At 40.8% G+C, this 21,021-nt stretch overlaps 1 protein-coding gene across 1 annotated transcript in view; it reads left to right on the top strand.

The window, feature by feature from the left end:
- The window catches only part of C9 (complement C9), a 49,040-nt gene that overhangs the window by 7,643 nt on the left and 20,376 nt on the right, over positions 1 to 21,021 (top strand). The window contains exons 2-6 of the mRNA XM_066240206.1: positions 6,385 to 6,490; positions 6,887 to 7,031; positions 7,699 to 7,846; positions 12,838 to 12,976; positions 18,078 to 18,389. Of these exons, the coding sequence (XP_066096303.1) occupies positions 6,385 to 6,490; positions 6,887 to 7,031; positions 7,699 to 7,846; positions 12,838 to 12,976; positions 18,078 to 18,389 (850 nt within the window). The remainder of the gene's footprint in view (positions 1 to 6,384; positions 6,491 to 6,886; positions 7,032 to 7,698; positions 7,847 to 12,837; positions 12,977 to 18,077; positions 18,390 to 21,021) is intronic.

The raw sequence follows: 21,021 nt of genomic DNA, 5'->3' as shown, positions 1-21,021 counted from the left end.
TGTGCTCACTCACCACCCAAAGTCAAATCTCTTTCTGTAACCATATATTTGAACCCCTTTACCCTTTACTACACCCCAAACCCCCTTCCCTCTGGTAACCACCATACTGCTGTCTGTGTCTATGAGTTTTTGTTTGTTTGTCCTGTTTGTTGAACACATTTTTAAAGTACCACATCTCTTCTGAGAATATTATTGCACTATTTTACATAACCTCCCTTACCTCCTCCAGTCCTATAACCCTCTTGCTTCTCTTGCCCTGCATAATTTTCCTTCACAACTCATATGCCTTAACTCATACTGCACACTATGTTTTCTGGTAGATGTACTTGTTCATTATATCTTACCCATTAGAATGTAGGCTCCATGACGGTACAGGATGCTATCTTGTGGCCACAGCCACTAGAACAATGCATGTCACAGAGTGGGCCCTCCATAAAGCTGTTCAATGTTGCCTCTTCACTGAGACTTAGGAAATTGAGAAAGGTCCTGAGAAAAATTAAGAGTGTTAGACACTGCTGCTTTCATCTTGGTAAATTGCATGAACTAAATAAACTGGCAGATTTATGGGTCAAGAATGCAGTCCCAATTAGCTTTTATTTCTCCACTCAGAGGAGTCATATTGTCTTATCTATTGACAGAAAGATTCCTTCCTCCAGCAGGTGTTTTCCTGCCTGAACCTACCCACATGGGTCCTGGCAGGGGAGCTGCTCCTGGGGTTTTCTTTTTCTAAAGCTGGAAACATCGTGGCAGGGAGGTGGAACTTGGCATACAGCAGTAATCCTTTATTTAATGTATTTCTGGCCCCGAGTTCGACACCCCACCGTGTTGATGCACACCACTTTGATCTAGGAAGTGGTGAGCAAGCTGAGTTTGAAACATTTGGAATCAGGTTCCACTTGATAAATTCATATTTCATCTAAGTATCAAAAAAGTGCTTTCGAATACTTCTCCACGCAGTCTAATAGCCCAGCATGGAGAAAGGCAGAGGGTAAGTGTTGTACATGCACAGTCCTTGAGCTGTAGAAGATTATCTGCCTAGTGAGTCAAAGGAGCAAGGGAGGGGGTGTTGAGCTAAGGAGGAACTATCCAAGATCACTCATCTCCTTTCTCAATATTGATGCAGTGCAGCACATTTCTTGTGCATAATTTCTTAGCCCTTATTAATAGCTCCCTCAAGTCCTGCCTTTATTTTACCTCCAAATATCCAGGTACCTGCTGCAATGGAGACTAAACAGCCAGGCAATCATACAATTTTCAGTTTAATTTTGCTTACTTGACATTATTCGCTTGTAAGCTTGAAATACATCCAGGCAAGAATGAGATTGTCCAATTGATATCTTATACCTGGAGCTGCTACACTTAAAAAAAAAATCAGCATTCACTCAAATGTCCTCATTATCTCAAAATGTCTAAAAATCATGAGACTAGTACAACCAGAAATTATTGGGTAAGCGATAATTTTTAAATTATTTCAAAGAGGATGTAGTGAGTTGAGGGAGAGGGAAGGCGGCACAGGAAACGAACAAAATTGCAGGGCAGAAATGCGGATTCCAAGTCCAGGTCTGTCACCGACTTTCCAGTTTGGGATAAGTAGTATCACCTTCCAGTTTTAGTTTCTCATCTGTGAAACAGAACTAATAGGATTAATGAGAAAATGAGCTTTAAACATTGTCTAGTAAAACTAGTAGATAAATAGAAGAAATTGCTTTATTAAAAAATATTTATTGAGTGCTACAAACTGAATTGTGACCCCTTGCCCCAAATGTGTATGTTGAAGTCCTAATCTCTAGTATCTCAAAATGTGACTGTATTTGAAGATAGGGTCTTTAAAGTAGTTATTAAGGTAAAATAGGGTCATTAGGATGGGCTTTAATTGAATATGACAGGTATCCTTACAAGGGGAGTGAATCTGAACACAGAAACAGAAAGAGGAAAGACCATGTGAAGACACAGGGAGAGGCTAAAGCAAAATCATAATACGATCATCTAAGTAGGTGATGAATACAAAAAAGATAGAAGCAGACCATCCCAGTGAAGATGACCACACTAATACTGGACAAACTAGAAAAACTAGATATTGAAAAACTCTATAGAGATATTAATAGGTAGAGCCTAGAGTAATTCCTGAAACCAATCATGAACCAATCAGCTCAGTGACATTTTCAGGTCAACTGTGGCCTCAATCTTGTGTTATTTTGATATAATGAGCACTCCCCACTTGAACAACACCCTTTCAGATTTTATGGATATCCACCAGATGTTGCCAACAGGTGTTTCTCAACATTGCATGAACATGGAAATCACCTGGCATACCTTTTTTTTTTTTAATTTTTATTTTATTTTATTTATTCATTTTAGAGAGGAGAGAGAGGGAGAGAGAGAGAGAGAGAAGAGAGAGAGACAGAGGGGAGGAGCAGGAGGCATCAACTCCCATATGTGCCTTGACCAGGCAAGCCCAGGGTTTCGAACCGGCAACCTCAGCATTTCCAGGTCGATGCTTTATCCACTGTGCCACCTGGCATACCTTTTAAAAAATATTGATGCCTAAAGCCTGTCCCCAGAGACCCTTATTTAAAGCCAGGATCACAATGTCACAATCCCTGTGTTTAATATCTGAGGGCTATCATATGCAAGTAATACCAAAAACCAATGCTATATAGATCATAAAGGGGAATCAGCCATTGCTCCTTGATGAGACCTGTTAGTTCCAAATGCCACCTTAGTTTTATGGAAAAGTTTTAGCAGAGAATTTCTTAGCCATGTGATTTTTTTTCAAGTTTTTTTTTTAAGACTTTATTCAATTTTCAGAGAGTAGAGAGAGAGAGAGAGAGAGAGAAGGGGGAGGAGCAGGAAGCATCAACTCCCATTTGTGCCTTGACCAGGCAAGCCCAGGGTTCCGAACTGGTGACCTCAGTGTTCCAAGTCGACGCTTTATCCCACTGCACCACCACAGACCAGGCACGTGAATTTAGATATACACTAAAACTCAGACTTTCAGGAAAGCAAGTTGTTTAAGGAGTTTTGACAGCCTGTGTAATACATTTTAATCCATGCTTTTAAAAGATTGATGTTCTTTAGGCCTCCTCATTTTCTGGATGGTGTAAGCAAAAGTCAGCCCTGCAAAAAGGTTAGCTCCCGTCATGAACCCAACTTAGTAACAACCAATTCTTGCACAAATTCATTGTGGGATGTTCAGCGGGAGATCATAGCCTAGAGACATACAGGACTCTCCAAGACAAGATGATCAAGAACTTCCCCTTCTTTCGCTTAGTTATTCATTTATTTGTTTAAAAGACATTTACTGAGCACCTCCTACTTTCTAGGCATGTGGTATATACACGCTGAACAGGATTTAAAAGTTCCTTATCTCACTGATAATTTTATCTAGAACATGAACTCTGCTAGTTTGGGAATCATGGTTTTTATTTTATTTTGTTTTGCCGTCTTGCACACCATTATATCTTTGATGCCTAGAAAATTGTAGGCAATTAATAAATACATGATGAATCAATAAAGGAATGGATAATGAGTAAAATCATTGCAAATGTGCTTATGATATAGAAAAAAACCAAATGCTATAGGAATATGTACACAGAAAAGTAACTTACACAGAAGGTTAAAGAAGTTTCTCAGGGAAAAAAAATAATAATAATATGTCCAAGATGACCTCAGTATGGTAAAGTAGAAATAATAGGTTTAAAGGCCTGAACACAGAAGAAAGAGTAGCTTATCTTGGAAATTTCAAGTTCAATATGGTTGAAACTTTGATGGAGAAACATGAAGTTGCAGAATTAAGAAGGAGATAGCCATGTACAGTTTTCTAGGCCATGTGTCTTAGTTTCCTATTGCAGCTATAACAAATTGCCGCAAATTAGTGGCTTAAAAAAACACAAATTTATTATCTGCCAGAAGCAAGTCTCACTGGGTGAAAATTAAGGCACCAGCAGGGCTATATTTCTCTCTGGAGGCGCTAGGGGAGAATTCATTTTCTTGCCTCTTCCAGCTCCTAGAAGCTGCCTCTATTTCTTGGCTCATAGCCTCCATCCATCTTCAGAGCCAGCAACAGCTGGGGAGTCCCACTTCATGCTTTGAATTTTGCCTGCCTCTTCTTCTGTCTTCACATCTCTGTGAACCACTCTTCTGCTTTTGAGTTAACATTGTTGGAACAAGCCCACCCGAATAATACAAGATGATCTCTTCTTAATCACATCTGCAAAGTGCCTTTTCCATGTAAAGGAACGTACAGTATTCAAAAATTCTGGGAATTGGAACATAGACATCTTTGGAGTCATTACTCTATTTATCACACCATGTTAGAAAATTTGAACTTAATCTTAAAAGCAAAGGGAAATTAGAGAAAGGTTTTTGGTATGGGAATGGTAAGATTAACTATGCTTTTTTTAAAAAAAAATCTCCCTGGATGATTTATGGAAACTGGATTAGAAAGAAACTATTGTCATCTGGGAGAGATGTAATACCAGTGAAGACCAGAACAATGTCTACATTAGATGAGGTGAAGGATGGATGGATTTGAGAATCACTTAGGAGACTATGTTTTAGTAGTTGATTAGATATGGGAGATGAACCTGGGGGATGTTGGAAAAGACAAGTAACATCCCTAAGTCTCTAGTTAGGGTGACGTGCTGTTTATCAAGAAATTAAATTCAAGGGAGGAGCAACTTTGGGAGAAGAAGAAAAAGAATCTGTTTGGGAGGCATTGAGTTCGTTGAGCCACAAAGACATTCAAGTGCAGATATCCAATTAGGAGTTATATCCAAGAGTTTAAAATTCAGAAAAGATGTCTGGACTGCAGACTTATCTCTGGGTCATGAGCATATACATGGAAACCAAAACCCTGAGGAAAGCATAAAGTAAAAAAAAAAAAAAAAAAAAAAAAAATCCAAGGACAGGACTTTGGGAAAAACAGCCTTTCAGAGACTATCAAAGAAGGAAGAACCTTCATGGGGATGTTAGAGAAGAGGTCAAAGGAGAAAAAAGAAAGGAAAGGAGTCTAGTGTCATTCAGTCCAAAGGAAAGGCGTGTTCTAAACAGCAAGAGTGGGAAGGAGTCAACAAGATAAGGACTGAAAGAGCCAAGTGAGCCACCTGGAAGTCATCCTTGATTTCAGCAAGAGTAATGTCATTGAGGGAGGAAGGTTGAGCCGTGATTGGGAAGTCGGGGACAAGAGATCAAGTTGCAAACTATTTTTTCAAGAAAGCTGGCAAAAAGATAAGAGAATTTGGGAGGTAGCTAAAGGGGCACGTAGGGCTGAAAGAGGAGATGAGACTTTGTGTTTTGGTTGAGAGAGAAACAGATATACGTTTACAAAAGTTTCTTTAAGCAACCCTGTGAAGGGAGATGAGGATTGCTGAGAAGAAATGTAGAGTTCAGAAAGAGTATACTAGTTGCTCATTTATCTGATTGTTTAAGTTTAATGTCAGACAATGAACATATTATATGAAGAATGGAAAGGAGCTGGAAATGAGGGAGAGATTTAAATGGAGGAGATATTCAAGGACATCCTCAAAGAGGAGCTGGGATCTAGGGCTGTGACAAGTTCGACCTCGTCATCCCCTGGAGTTGGGGGCTGCACTGTAGAAAAATGGGTGCCTGCTCAGGGACCTGGGGGCAGGAAGTGGATAGGATTTGTGTTCGGTGGCTTCTGTTTGGGCCTTTTATCCTGTCATTGAATGAGAGGTGGCATTGCACCCAGAGGAGATCTAAATGGTAAACCAAGAGAGAAAAAAGTTCAAGGCCACAGAAGCCCTGCTGAGCATTGGGTCTGGGGAGGGAAGTGGAGGCTCCAAATGCCAAAATATAAGATGTGACCATGCAGAAAGAGTAGGACAGGTCCTGGAGTGGAATGGGAAGTGCTACACTGGTGGCAAAGCTTCCAGTTTAGGAAATGGAGAAGGCAGAGGTGGGGGAGCCTGCTTCCTGAACTGCTTGCTCCGGCAAGGGCTGAGTTATCTGGCTAAGGGTGCAGAGAACCCGGCAATGCCAGGCTTCACCAGGCAGTCTGAGGGGTACAAGATGCAACGAAGGTTGTAGCTTCAGTAAGTTCATAAACAAGTTGGAAATGTAAGACTAATCAGTGTAAGACACCTTGCAAGACACCTGGCTCTTTTTCTTCATTGCCCCCACTTTTGTTGTTGTGAGGTTGAAAGTTAAGTTACAAACTCAGTGCAGAAATTAAAAACGATGAGTTGAAAATACAAAATGGTACGTGATCAAGTAATCAAGTAATGGGAGATATAGTAAAATGGTAAGTGGTGTGATTTGGAAAGGGGGAAAATAGTAAATAAATTGAACTGGTTAGTGAAGACTTCTTGGAAACAGGCACACATAATGGCCATGGGAAGTTGACATGTTCTGTTATCTTAGTTATGACCTAGAGCCAGAACAAAGGAATGGAACTCCATTGCCTATAGACTGCAGAATGAGCCCCTGGAGTGAATGGACACCATGTGACCCTTGCCTGAGACAAAGGGTAAGCATGCAGCCCTATTCCCTGTTGATGTCCCCACGTGGACATTGTATTGCCAACATCTCCGGGGAAATGACTTCAAGGAGCCTTCAACCAAGTTGCAAATAAAGATCAATATCCAAATGGCTATGAGTAACTGTGCTGGGTAATGTGAACAGGACACGCATGATAAATGAGTGTCATAAGGAGTCATTGGGCTGTTCATGCATAAGGAACCACCAGCCCAAGACTGTGAGCTGTCCCTTTAAAAGTAACATTAGTGACAGCTTGTATGGCTCCCATCTTAAAACCATAGACTCAACGGGGGTTTGGAGGGCTGCCGTGGTGTGGGTGCACTTTTAGGTCCTAATCCCTGTTTTGGAATGCAAAGTTCTAACGTGTCCAGCTGGTTTTGTGCAGTTTCGCTCACGGAGCATTGAGGCCTTCGGACAATTTAATGGGAAAAGGTGCGTGGACAGTCTGGGAGACCGAGAGGAGTGCGTGCCCACTGAGAACTGTGAGGATGCTGACGAGGGCTGCGGAAATGACTTCCAGTGTGATTCAGGCAAGCCCTGCACTCCGCCTGCTTATTAGAGGTTTCTGCGGGCACTTGTGGGTAAAAAAGAAGACGCACACTTCTAGGCGCTCATGTTTCCAAGTGTGAAATGGGCCCCCAAGGTCCTGGCCCATTGGCTCGGTGGTAGAGCATCGGCCTGGCGTGCGGAAGTCCCGGGTTCGATTCCCAGCCAGGGCATACAGGAGAGGCACCCATCTGCTTCTCCACCCCTCCCCCTCTCCTTCCTCTCTGTCTCTCTCTTCCCCTCCTGCAGCCCAGGCTCCATTGGAGCAAAAGATGGCCCGGGCACTGGGGATGGCTCCTTGGCCTCTGCCCCAGGCGCTAGAGTGGCTCTGGTCGCCACAGAGCGATGCCCCGGAGGGGCAGAGCATCGCACCCTGGTGGGTGGGTGCCGCGTGGATCCCGGTCAGGCGCATGCGGGAGTCTGTCTGACTGCCTCCCCGTATTCAGCTTCAGAAAAATATAAATAAATAAATAAATAAATAATTTAAAAAAAAAGAAAGGGGCCCCCAAATGGGCCATCAATAGATTCTGCATATTCTGTGGTCAAATGTATGTGTGTTACTGCCCCTCCAGCACTGAATTGCATTTGATGACTTCAGAGAGAGGGAAATTGGCATTAGACACATTGTTTCCTTCCTGATTTTGGTCACAGGCAGGTGCATAAAGAGGAGACTTATGTGCAATGACGACAATGACTGCGGAGATTATTCAGATGAAGATAACTGTGAAAGGGAGCCCCGCAAACCCTGCCGAGACAGAGTGGTGGAAGAGTCTGAGCTGGCACGGACAGCAGGCTATGGGTCAGTATTCCACCTGGGTGTTCTGGAAGAAGGTGAATGAGAGTGATGCCCATCTCTCCTGCCATGCTAAAGCAGTACAGGGTTTGCATTGCTAGAAAGCATAGCCTGTGGGTCTGTTTTCTGCTTGAGTTATGTTTGAGTTTGAAAGAGGTTAAGTGCTGAATAATTATCTCATGATAACTTGGACACTGCCTGACCTCAATAGGTGTCTATAAAATGCACTACTAGCCTATCAAGATCTTAGGTGGTTACTTCTGAGTCCTGTAGGAGATATAATACCTCATTTATGAACTTCTGGAAGACCGTAGCTATGTTGAAATGACGTGTTAACATTTAAAATGGGATCGCCAGTAGTCATTCTGGCAATTCCATTCCAACGTTTGAATTGGCAGGAAGATTATCCTCCTCGGGAACTTCTCCTGGCTCTCTATCTGGTTAGAAGTTCTCAGAAGGTTCCAGCATTCTAGGGTTGACCCAAAAGGAATAGGACAGAGAAAGCCACTATGATGACAGCTGGTGGTGGTGTTGAGGCTATGGTTTTCATTACAGAGCTGAAGTTTTACTCATTTTCCATACAAAACATCTGGCCAGGTAAATTTTGATGAAAAGTCTTGGACAGTCTGGAACTCTGAGTTGTACAAAATAGAAACTATTTGCAGAGATCTGTGCTCTAGGAGTTGGGAAAATGACACAGCCCCAAGCTGCTACCCAGTTGTTTCACATAGTCAGAAGACATTCCATGGATGTCCACATCAGAGTCTCCATTCGTTGTACAGAGCAGTAAGAGGGTGCTTTATTAGCAAATTATTCCCAACAGAAACATAGCTGTTCCCCATCCAGTAGTATATTGACAGAGATGGCACGTGGCTCTATTTGATCTCCTGAAAGCAATGTGTCTCTTCATCCTCATATTCTCAGTGCTTGGTTTATAATAGGTCCTTAAGTACTAACATGTGGATAAATAGGTGAATGAATTAGCTAATGAAAATAAGTGCTTGCTGAAGTAGTATCAATTGACATCAGGCCAGACCAGAACTGGGTGGGTCCCTAGAAAGAAATTCAGGTTCAGGACTCCCATGCTGGGAATGGGGATAGGGGGAGGAAAGAAAATGGGGTGATGTTGTAAGAGCAAGGCTGACAGGACTAAGGTAGCAGTCCTCAACCAGAGGTGATATTCCTCTGTCATGTATCTGGTGATGTCTGAGGACCATTTTGACAGTCACTATTGTAGGGTGTTGGACTTAGGGGCTTGCTAGAGTAATATCCCGTGGTATTACTCTACAATGTACAGGACAGCCAGACCCAAAATGTCTCTAGTACTGAGGTTAAGAAACTCTACCCTGAGGAACTTGACAGTTCCTAAGACTTCTGTAAAAAATGGCGATGTCTTCTCTCTCTGAGCCAGAGGAAACTTCCACTCCTTCAATCACATAAGAGAAAAATTCCAAAATACCAAGAGCCAGGCACCAGCTAAAGCGTTTCATACTTCTTTTGTTCACTTTATAAAATCTTGCCAAGCAAGCAGCATTCAAATATTAAACACAGTGCTTTTGGCCCTAAGCGTAAAGGTAGGAATTTTGAATCAAATAGATGATCCTGGGTTCCAAACTCAGCAGGCTCTCTTAATAATTGGCAGAAATGGAACAGGAGTTGGCCAAAATCTTATAGCCAGATCACTGCATGCTCCGATGACTTCTGACTCTTCTTGTTGCTTTCCTCGGGGAGAGACCAGGAGTGGTGAAAGCCCATTATTGCTTTATTTTTGCTTTACTTGGGATCCAAGAAACAGTTTTCTCCCTAATCTAAATAAAAGGGCCTGAAGCAGGGGATTACATATGTTACGTATTCTCACTTAATGCAAATTTACATCGTGTCTTAATAGGAAAAGGATACAGAAATCTTGGCTCATTGAGCTAAAAAACAATTATTTATAATCTTTTGCTTTCCTTTGTTCAGAGAATAGAAAATTTGCTATCTAGCCTTTGCCAGGGAGTTTCATACTGAAGCATCCCAGTGAGCTGACTAGGGCCCCTGGGATACCTCATCCTTCACTACAGTCAGCGTTGGGACAGGGAGCAGACCCAAGTTTCTTTGATTTACATGAACCTATATTTTTTCCACCATTCCACTTACTTTTTTCCTTCTTCCCACATGCCTATCACCACAACATCACCTCTCCTACATCAGTACAAAGCCTACAAGTTGACACCACAACTTTAAAGCAACACTAACTTTAGAATATAAAACTCAAATAGTATGTGTTATCTAAACATCTGAATTAAGAGTACAGAAGAACAGGATAAATTACTAATTAATATTTAAGAGGAGGTTTCAAAATAACATGCTTTATTAAATTTATGACATTCTTCCATCCACACCATCAATATTACATATGTATTTACTATTGATCTAACACAGGCTATGGGACTATATTGAAATCAAGGTAGTAGACATAAACATTCTAATGTTATTAACATGATTATACACTGATTCTACACCATCCAATCTGGAAAACCTTAACAAATCTTATAAATGTCATATCCAGTCAGTTTCTTTTACACATGAAAGTCACAAGTACTCATAGTAATTAACTTATATATTTTTTTTTTACATTTGGAGGACACTCTTTTTATTTACTTATTTAGATGGACTGTCATTTAAATTCTTATGCCAGGAGAATTCATTTGTTTCAGCTTCTTGTCTTGTTTCAGCCTCTTGTCTAGGCATCTGAGACTCTCCAGAAATACTTAGGGAAATCCCAAACCCATCTTGCATTCATTGAAAAAAAGCATTAATTCATACCAGCTGCAAATGATATACAGTACGTGAGGAATTACTTTCTTTGTGTGATTTAAGCATGATAGCACTTTGGTGGGGGGACTTTTCAGTTTACCTGGTAAATTGGAGCTGCCCATGGTTCTCGATGCAGGTGAGAAAACAGTCATCTCTATGTGCTGCTGAAGAACCCTTTTTTTATTTTTTATTTTTATTTCCCAGGTGATGACATTCGATCCATGAGAAGTTTTCATGTTTCTTGGCAGAAAAAAGAATTGGCTCATTCTAGACGAGACTGGCTGTCTCTGTAGTAGTGGAACCAAATCAAAAGTTTTGAAAAATTTCTTCCTTAGTTGTGCTTCAGACCATAGATCAGCTTTGTTGCAATTTTCCAGATGGATCCAGCCAACTGGTCAACTTGCTGAACTTTAAAACAATCACCTTCAAACTGGGGCATGGGCATCATGGGTGCAGAAAAGGTTTTCCAAGGGGGGGGGGAAACCTGGAACATTTTAAGATAATAGTTTCCTCAACTATTGGGTTACTTAAATAATCTATCTAAGTCACAGTAAATCCTCAACTCCATATATACATCTTTCTCAAAAAATTGATAAGCTTGACAACTCCGTGGCATTCAAGATGCCAGAATCATTCTCCTTCCTCACTTTCCTTTTTGAACTCATCTAACTCCCACTTTCTGAAAGAAGACTACACCCTCACCCATCTCACATTTCACAATAAGGAGAAAAAAACAAAACAAAAAACAACTCCAAAAATGTTAGTCCCCAACTGGACTCTTAACACTTTGTAAGTCAAATAGACTCAAGTTCTTTTATCAACAACATTGAAGATATCCTAATCAACTGTCAGATAGTGGGCCATAAAAATAATTTTTGATGAAAGGCTAGTATGTGATGTTTTCTTGGCCTAAAACTCAGGAGATCAAAGCACTGACTCACATTGCTATGACGTTTCTCCTGTTCTTCTCTACTTATTTATGTGAGCGGGGTTTCTCAGCATTTACTTCTATAAAAATAAACCAGGTATAAATTGATACTGAGCCCTGTCTGTTTTCTGGCAAAATAATAAGTAATATTCATCCATGAAGTGAGAAGTGGTTCATTTTAACTATATGGTCAGTCTTGAGCAACATATTCCTGAAATCGTTTCTTAATTTGCCTTCCACTAAATTGAACTATAGTGTTCATTTTCTTTATAGATTCAAAGCTTAAGAATGTGCTGTTTGTATAGAGATATTGTTTTTAATAAACACACTGGCAACAGGATACCCTTCTAATTTTTTTCTTTGCATTAGCAATGAGTTTATAGTAAGTCATCCACACCCTTTGACAAAGTTTTCTGAAACCATCATCTGAGTTTATTATCCAGCTCTGGGAATTAGAAACGTGGTCTAGAACATGGAAGAATTTTATGCTTTTGTGCCAAGCTAAGTTATAGATGAGAGGTTCATACCCCATTTTGTCCTCCCTGGTCTGGGACCATTTATTCCAGTTACAGCTTAGACAGCAGTGACTGTTTCTGCAATTGACACAAGTGAACTTCACAAAGAATGAACTGCTTCCTGTTCATATATTGTTTTTAGGTCGACAAAGTTAAAAAAACTTAACTTTTTTAAAGCTGAGCAAGATTCTTATTTCTGAATTAAAACTTGCCAAATAAAATATTCTCCTGGGAGAAAAAAATAGAATTTCTGAGAATGCCTTGGCAGGAGGCTGGAATTTGGGGGTTCCTCTTGGAAACACACAAATAATAGAAGCCTGGAGAAAACGAGGTACTTGGCAAGCAATGAGACAACTGGAGGAAAGGGCTCATGCACATGTTGCACTGCCCCCTTGAGGTGCTGGGTTGCAAATAATTTAAATAGGTGATATTATCAGCATTGGCTCTTAGTTTCCTGAGAGGTTAGCTAAGAGTTACAGCAATGAAGTTAAGACTCCAGGCACCAGGTGGCCCACCTGGCTCAGTAGTTACTGCATTTATTTCACTGTGCTCTCCTCCGTGTCCTATTTGCCTAGAACAGTCTACAAGGCTTTACTAAAGTAAGCTTTCTTCCAGAGAAACAGTGCAGAGGTGAACAGGCTCTTACCTCTGTTCCTGATTACATCACACACATATTGGGTGTCCCCACCTACCGAGGGCTGCCTTGCACTAGCTCCTGGAATATCCCTACCTGACACTTCTGTGTTCATTCTCAGGATCAACATCTTAGGGATGGATCCCCTCACTACACCTTTTGACAATGAGTTTTACAACGGACTCTGTGACCGTGTGTGGGATGGCAACACCTTGACTTACTACCGCAGACCCTGGAACGTGGCTACTCTGGTCTATGAAGTAAGTCTCTTCAAAAGAAGACACAGTGTTCTGCTTTTAGGTTAAAGCTGTTTCAATAAGCTTAATACCCTGCAGGGTTACTCTCCTAAGAGCACTAATCCTGCTCATGAAGGCTCCTCTCTAACACCATCCTCACAGCACCTCCTAATACCATCACATCGGGCAGTAGGATTTTAACAGGTGACTTTGGAAGGGGGTGGGGGCGTCAATCTTCAGACCATACCCTCCCTATGCAGAACAGTCACCCAAAGTATGCCACTGAAGAGGGTCCATGCCACTGACAAGAGATGGGTGTCTCCTTCCCAGCCAAGTATTTTGACTTCTTTTATAGAACCTCTGGAAAGAGCGTAACCATTGAAATTAACAGTCCTTCTATTTTGATACCTGAAAATAGCCAAGTTGGCAAAGAATATTTTAATTGCAAGATTTAATTTTTAACTAGGTTGTTTAGTTCAATTTTTTTATTTCATACAAAAATAAATGTGTGTGTGTGTCGGGGGGGGGGGGTGTCTAAATGTCCAAACAGCACAATAGATTATGCAAGAAAAAAATCTCCCACTCTACCATCCCATTTTACAGTTCTTCTCAAAGGTAAATATTCTCTGTGGTTTGTCTATATTTCCAGTGATTTTCCATGTATGTATGCATGTATTTATTTTTATTGATTTTTTTATTTTTACAGGCAGTAGAGTATAACAGGCAGTTCAAGGCTGAAGTCTTGGCCTGTTGTGGACCGCAAATGGCAAAAAGCCTTTGTTGAGGGGATTTACTCTGCCCTATACCTTGTAATTCTGTGGCTGCTGCATAGTGGGCCAGGAAGGAGGCCAGTGTAGCTTAGCGTTAACAAATACATCAGCTCCAGTAGCTAAAAGTCCTTTAAATTTACTCCCTTGTATTGTTAGTTCCATTTCAGGGCGTTCTGGACCTATTTTTTGAATCCAGTAGGCAGCATCAGTGGAGCCAAATCTTTGATTCTCTCGGGGTCCCTTTAGCAGGGTTTGGCCTTGTCTTAAAAGAGGTAAAAGGATTAATTGAGCAATTTTTATGTCAGGGGAGATAGTGACTATATTCCCCAGTGTGTGGGCCATTACTTTAATTTCCCCTGTATAATCCGAGTCTATTACTCCAGGAAGAACAAAGAATTCTCTCATAGTTAAACTACTTTTGCCTAATTAGAGTCCTGCTGTGTTACTGGGAAGTGGCTCAAAAATTCCAGTGGGTATAGCTTGAGGTCTCATCTCTGGAGTTAATATGAATTGGGAGGTGGAACTGAGGTCCAGTCCTGCACTGCCTGTTGTTGCCCTGGATAGCTGGGCAATGTTTGGCCTGCTGGAATCAGAATTTGCTGAGGAAACACTGACATCACCCTATTGTTTGATGGGGCCAGGGAGGGCCCCATTGTCCATTTCCCTGAATTACCTGCCCTTTGATAGTATATTGAGACCTACACTTATTCACCCACTGTTTCTCTTTCCTACAAAATGGGCAGAGGTCCAGAGCCTTAAGGGTTGGCTGTCCTTGAGGGAGAGGATGAGACCGATATCCGGGGGGAGCAAGGCAGCTTCTAGCAAAATGCCCCAAACCCCTACATTGGAAACAATATCCACAGGCAGAAGTACTTCCCTGACCTTCCTTCTTTCATTTGTTCTGCCTTTTATCAAAGTATTGTCCTGGAAATCTTGTATTAACATCTGTGGCAAAAGCAAGACCTTGCATGTATGAAGGCCCAACATCGGCGCATATTCTGATATAGTCCTCTATATCTCCCTTCTTGCGACGAGGCCATAGTGCAGCCTGACAAGTCAAATTAGCATTTTCATATGCTAACTGCTTTATTAAAATCTTTCCTACATTCTTATCCTCTACTATTCTTCTAACTGCCTGAAGCAGCTTGAGACAAATTCTTGAAATGACTTATTAGGGCCCTGCTTAATTTTGCTCAATTCCTTTATTTTTACCTGAGTATAACCTTACACATAAACAAGACAATTTACACACAAAAAACACAAGTATAACATATAACTTTAATTAATCCTAATACGTAAATTGCTATTTGGCTCCTAACTCTGAAGACACCTCGCAGTGCACTAACCAAATCAGTAAGTCCTCTACATTCTTTTTTTTTTTTAATCTTTTTTTGTTTTATATTTTTTTAAACTTTTTTTTGTCTTTTTCTTTATTCATTTTAGAGAGGAGAGAGAGAGAGAGAGAGAGAGAAAGGGCGGGGGGAGAGGCAGGAAGCATCAATTCCCATATGTGCCCTGGTCAGACTAGTGCAGGGTTTCAAACTGGCGACCTCAGCATACCAGGTCGATGCTTTATCTACTGCACCACCACAGGTCAGGCCAGGATCTACATCCTATTCTATTTAAAGTTAAATGAGCGCTCCTTACAAGTTCTTAAATCATTTTATTTTTTCTAAATATTAGGGCCAGAATTTCCAATTTTTGCATGCAAAAAAAAAAAAAAGAACTTAATTCAGGCCTTAAAAACAGACACATTTTAGACAGCATTAAACAAAGATTAAACAGAAACAAGAAAGACAAACCAGAGAAACTCGGGATTTCAGAGCACAACCAGATTAGAAAGATGCCTGCCTGAATTTGGTCAGGGCATTTTCTGACAGAGGGACTGAAGGATAGGACTAAACAAAATATCCTCGAGAAAATTTGCTCTCGACAGCTGCTGGGATATTTTCTATAGTCAGATCCAACACAGGTCCCCTGCCTCATTTTCCAGGCAAAGAATAAGAAAGAAACAAAATGATAGTTTAGAAGATTGTAGTTAGAACATTAAAGAAAATCAGACCATAACAGGAAAAGCTGTAATTTTCCTAATACCTGAGTCTCCTATCCATTCTCAAATTCTATAGTCACTGTAACCAGTGGCTCAGGAGGAGCAGAGGGTTCAACATAGGAAGGAGCCGAGGGCAGTGGAGGCCCCGCGGCTAAGGCAGCCATAGCCGCTGATTTTTTATCCCCCGAGTCATCCTTAGACTCCAAGTTATCCTTGTATTCACATCCCTCTGTTTTCACCTCACCCTCATACTCTTCAGACAATGATTTGTCTTCATACGGAAACATTTCTACAAAAAAAGTCCCTTATTTTTTACCCTGTTTCATAATATTTTACTCCCAATTACACTTTCCCCAAAAACTTTCTTTGCTCACTGTGTACACTTCACTTGGGGAGTTCCGTCACCTGCCTTCAGTTTAGTTTCCTCGTACTCAAGTCTTCTGTTCGGGCACCACTTGCCGTGGACCAGCGCAGCTCCTAATAATGGTGCAGAATTAAGGAAACAGACTTATTAAGATAAAAGAATGAAGGCCCTGACCGGTTGGCTCAGTGGTAGAGCATCGGCCTGGTGTGCAGGAGTCCCAGGTTCGATTCCCGGCCAGGGCACACAGGAGAAGTGCCCATCTGCTTCTCCACCCATCCCCCTCTCCTTCCTCTCTGTCTCTCTCTTCCCTTCCCGCAGCCAAGGCTCCATTGGAGCAAAAAGTTGGCCTGGGTGCTGAGGATGGCTCCATGGTCTCTGCCTCAGGTGCTAGAATGGCTCTGGTTGCAACAGAGCAATGCCCCAGATGGGCAGAGCATCACCCTCTGGTGGGCATGCCAGGTGGATCTCGGTCAGGCACATGTGGGAGTCTGTCTGACTGCCTCCCTGTTTCCAACTTCAGAAAAATACAAAAATACAAAAAAAAAAAAAAAAAAAAAGGATGAGACTGGGAGGACTCTTCAAATGCTGATGGCAATATCCAAGTGCCCCATAGCCCCAGTTTGCTTTATTATATAGCCATATGCAAATCAAGGAAGTCCTTGATACAAAGTTACACATCCAAGACTAAAACAGGAATTCTCCCAAGGCATAAACAGGAATCCCCCTACCATGCATAAGTGAAATCAACCAATATCTGAACAAACAAAGAGTAAGAGGAAAGGCATGTAAATTGCTTCCAGCAACTTAAGGAAGCAAATGAAGTGGGTGCAAACACTCAGCATCATAGCCAATATGGAGGTGGTGGGGGAAGAACTTAGCCTTTTGCTAAGCCTCGAATCTACAAGGCTTTTTGCCATTTATGGTCCACAACACTGGCCTTTCTGCTTAAATTAATTAACTTATAAAAAAAATGCACAAAACTGTCTCTGGCTCATAAATCATTCAGAAGGATTAGCTTTATTATTTGTTACTTTGTTTTTTATATAAGTGGGAGTATATTGTGCATCTGTTACGCAACTTGCTTTTTCTTTATTGATATCTTAACTTTTGAAAGTATGTTATGTTTTAAACCAGTGGTCCCCAACCTTTTTTAGGTCACAGACCAGTTTAATGTCAGAAAATATTTTCACGGACGGGTCTTTAGGGTGGGATGGATAAATATATCACGTGACTGAGACAAGAGTCAAGAGTGAGTCTTAGACGGATGTAACAGAGGGAATCTGGTCATTTTTTAAAAATAAAACATTGGCCTGGCCTGTGTTGGCGCAGTGGATCAAGTGTTGACCTGGAACACTGAGGTCGCCGGTTCAAAATCCTGGGCTTGCCTGGTTAAGGCACATATGGGAGTTGATGCTTCCTGCTCCTCCCCCCCTTCTCTCTCTCTCTTTCTCTCTCTCTCTCTTCTCTAAAATGAATAAAAATAAATAAATAAATAAACATCGTTCAGACAAATATAAATAAAACAGAAATAATGTAAGTTATTTATTCTTTCTCTACGGACCGGTACCAAATGGCCCACGGATTGGTACCAGTCTGTGGCCCGGGGGTTGGGGACCACTGTTCTAAACCCTCTCTATGCATTACCTCATTGAATCCTCACAGCCACCTTTGGGCTGGGTATGAGGAGTAAGCTTATTTCACAGACTAGAAATCAGATTGGCCATACAGAGGTTATTGTAATGTCCTCTAAGTCATAGGGCCAATATTTGAACCCTAGCTGTCTCATCTTGTGGCCTTCAGTCTTACCTTCTTTAAAGGCTCTACTGCCTTTCAAATAATTGTCTACTGCCTTTCAAATAATTGTGGGCTTTTGTTTTTCTGTGTTTATTTTGGGTGGTTTTTGTATGCTGTTTTTAACAACACTTTGTTATTCTCTTTCAGACCAAAGCGGATAAAAATTTCAGAACTGAGCATTATGAAGAACAGTATGAAGTATTCAAATCTATCTTCCGAGAAACAACATCATCACTCAATGTACATGCATCTGTAAAATTCACACCAACTGAAAAGATTGGGACATCTAAAATCAAACTTGAAAACCATTGTGAAGTAGGAGAAAAAAAAGAAGGAGAAGGAGGAGAAGGAGGAGAAGGAACAAACTCCTGTTTAAAATTAAATACTGACCTTTCGTTTCGATTTAGATATTCCAAAAATGAAACTTATCGACGGTTATTGACATATTCTACTAGGACGGTAAGCCCAAACACTTCCTATAGAGAATATAATGGGATATTTTTCTAACTAACTGAACCCTTCTTTTAAGTTTACATATTTAGAGAAAATTGACTTCATAAGAGAGAAATAATTAACACTCAACAAATCCTCCAATATGTAGCTAGAAATTCAGGAAGAAAAATGGTAAGTGGAGAAAAATCTCATCTAATATCTTTAGTAATAGTAAGAGATGTTTGGTGGTAGTATCAGAGCACAAATAAATTAGAAATTCAGAGCATACTTTTTCACTGATATTGTAATAATGGACTGTTCAACTTATACTGTCTTCAGAATTACAGTGACAACTCATACTACATCATTTTGCTAATTAATTGCAATGTCTTAGGACAGTGGTTCTCAAAGTGTGTGCCAGGGTGCACTGGTGTGCCCTAGAAGAGTTTCAGGTGCATCCGATGGTATTCCAGAGAAATATGTGCCTTTGGGGACCAAAAAACCAACAGGGTTTTTGGAGTTTAGATTTTTGGGGGACAGTGGTGTGGGGAATTGGCTATAAGCTGATAGTCTGCCCAACCCCCACCTCACTTTCCTGATTAGGTTGCAAAAGGCTATTAAATTGTGGTGCTGAATTGTTTACACTACCCCGCATGTCCCCTGGAAAGACTAGAGGCAAGTTCCTTCTATCCTTTGTTTGGTGTAAAGTTAAGATGATATGTATGGTGGGGGTTTTGGATTGATGATTAAACATAAGGAATTGTCTCTTGAAGCCTTTTGGATTTCTATAAAAGAAGAATATGTAGCAATATCTAAAAAAGTTTTGAACATTTTACTACAATTTTCAACATCCTATTTATGTAAATTAGAATTTTCTATCCTCAACACAATTAAGAGTAAAAAGAGAGGAATTCTTCAACGTATTGATGAGAAAATGAAAGTTTGCCTTTCAAATATATGCCCAAACATTGAAGAAATTGCTAGGACACATCACGCTCATGTTTCTCGTAAACACAAGAATGAAAAAACTTAACACTCTCATGCCGGGACCTGCCAAATTTACTAAATCTTACTAAGAATGTATCTATATATCAATATATAAAAAGATAACATTTTTGTCAGTTTTTTTATTTTTTTATCCCCTCTTTTTTATGAATTCTAAAAAGCATAACTCAAAAAATGTAACATAAAAATGTTTTTTAATGTCAGAATAAATTTAATTTTGTCATATTTATTTTATTTAATTACCATAAAAGCATGCTTGGACTTTATACTTTTTCTTTAATATTTGACTTAATTATTATAACATATTTCTGAGAAATTTGTATATAGTGCGCCTACAATTATTTGTAGGATTTTAAATGCACCCTGACTTCAAAAAGTTTGAGAACCACTGCCTTAGGATGATGACTGTGCACTCACAATATTCTAAGTGTGTCTCTAAAGTAACGGTGCTGTAAAATCATGCACATCGCATATGAAATTGGTCTGCTTACTTTGTAATCATACCTTTAGTTTTAGACTTTGAAAATGTGTTTGGCTTTTCATTTTTAAACCATATTGCAAAGTTTGTTTTATCATCTTTGTAATATCTATAAAATATACTTTCTTTAATTAATATGACCCTTATAAAATGCTATTCTTCCTTTTTTGATATCTCAACCACCTATTTATATACCCTTCTTACACTTTGAAATTAAGAATAATTCACTCGTAAAAAAAAAAGAAAGGCCCTGGCCGGTTGTCTCAGCGGTAGAGCGTCGGCCTGGCGTGCAGAAGTCCCGGGTTCGATTCCCGGCCAGGGCACACAGGAGAAGCACCCATCTGCTTCTCCACCCCTCCCCCTCTCCTTCCTCTCTGTCTCTCTTTTCCTCTCCCGCAGCCAAGGCTCCATTGGAGCAAAGATGGCCTGGGCTCTGGGGATGGCTCCTTGGCCTCTGCCCCAGGCGCTAGAGTGGCTCTGGTCACAACAGAGCGACGCCCCGGAGGGGCAGAGCATTGCCCCCTGGTGGGCAGAGCGTCGCCCCCTGGTGGGCGTGCCGGGTGGATCCTGGTCGGGCACATGTGGGAGTCTGTCTGACTGTCTCTCCCCATTTCCAGCTTCAGAAAAAAGAAAAAAAAAAGAATAAATCACTCTTGCCTAACCAGGCAGTGGTGCAGTAGATAGATCATTGGACTGGGATGCAGAGGACTCAGGTTCAAAACTCTGAGGTTGCCAGCTTGAGCACAGGCTTACCAGTTCGAGTATAGGCTCTCTGGCTTGAGCATGGAATCATAGACATGATTGCTGGCTTGAGCCCAAAGGTCACTGGCTTGAAGCCCAAGAGGTCACTCTGCTCTTCTGTAGCCCCCTAGTCAAGGCACATATAAGAAAGCACTCAATAAACAACAAAGGAGCTGCAATGAAGAATTGATGCTTCTCATCTCTCTCTCTTCCTTCTTGTCTGTCCCTCTCTCTGTCTCTGCCACAAAAAAAGAATAATTCACTCTTAGTGCTTATATTATTCCTAATGATATCATTGTTTTTATGTGTCTGTACATTGCCTGAATATTTATATGAATACCCACCCAAAATGTGCAGTTGAAAAATTCTTTAAATCATTCAACAAATATTTAATTGTAGACTTAGTATGTAGCCAGGTATGGCTTCAAGGTGCTC

The sequence above is a fragment of the Saccopteryx bilineata genome, chromosome 1 (genome assembly GCF_036850765.1).
Source record: "Saccopteryx bilineata isolate mSacBil1 chromosome 1, mSacBil1_pri_phased_curated, whole genome shotgun sequence".
Taxonomy (NCBI): Eukaryota; Metazoa; Chordata; class Mammalia; order Chiroptera; family Emballonuridae; genus Saccopteryx; species Saccopteryx bilineata.
The sequence above is the reverse complement of the archived record's forward strand: the minus strand, read 5'-3'. Positions and strand labels throughout refer to the sequence as shown.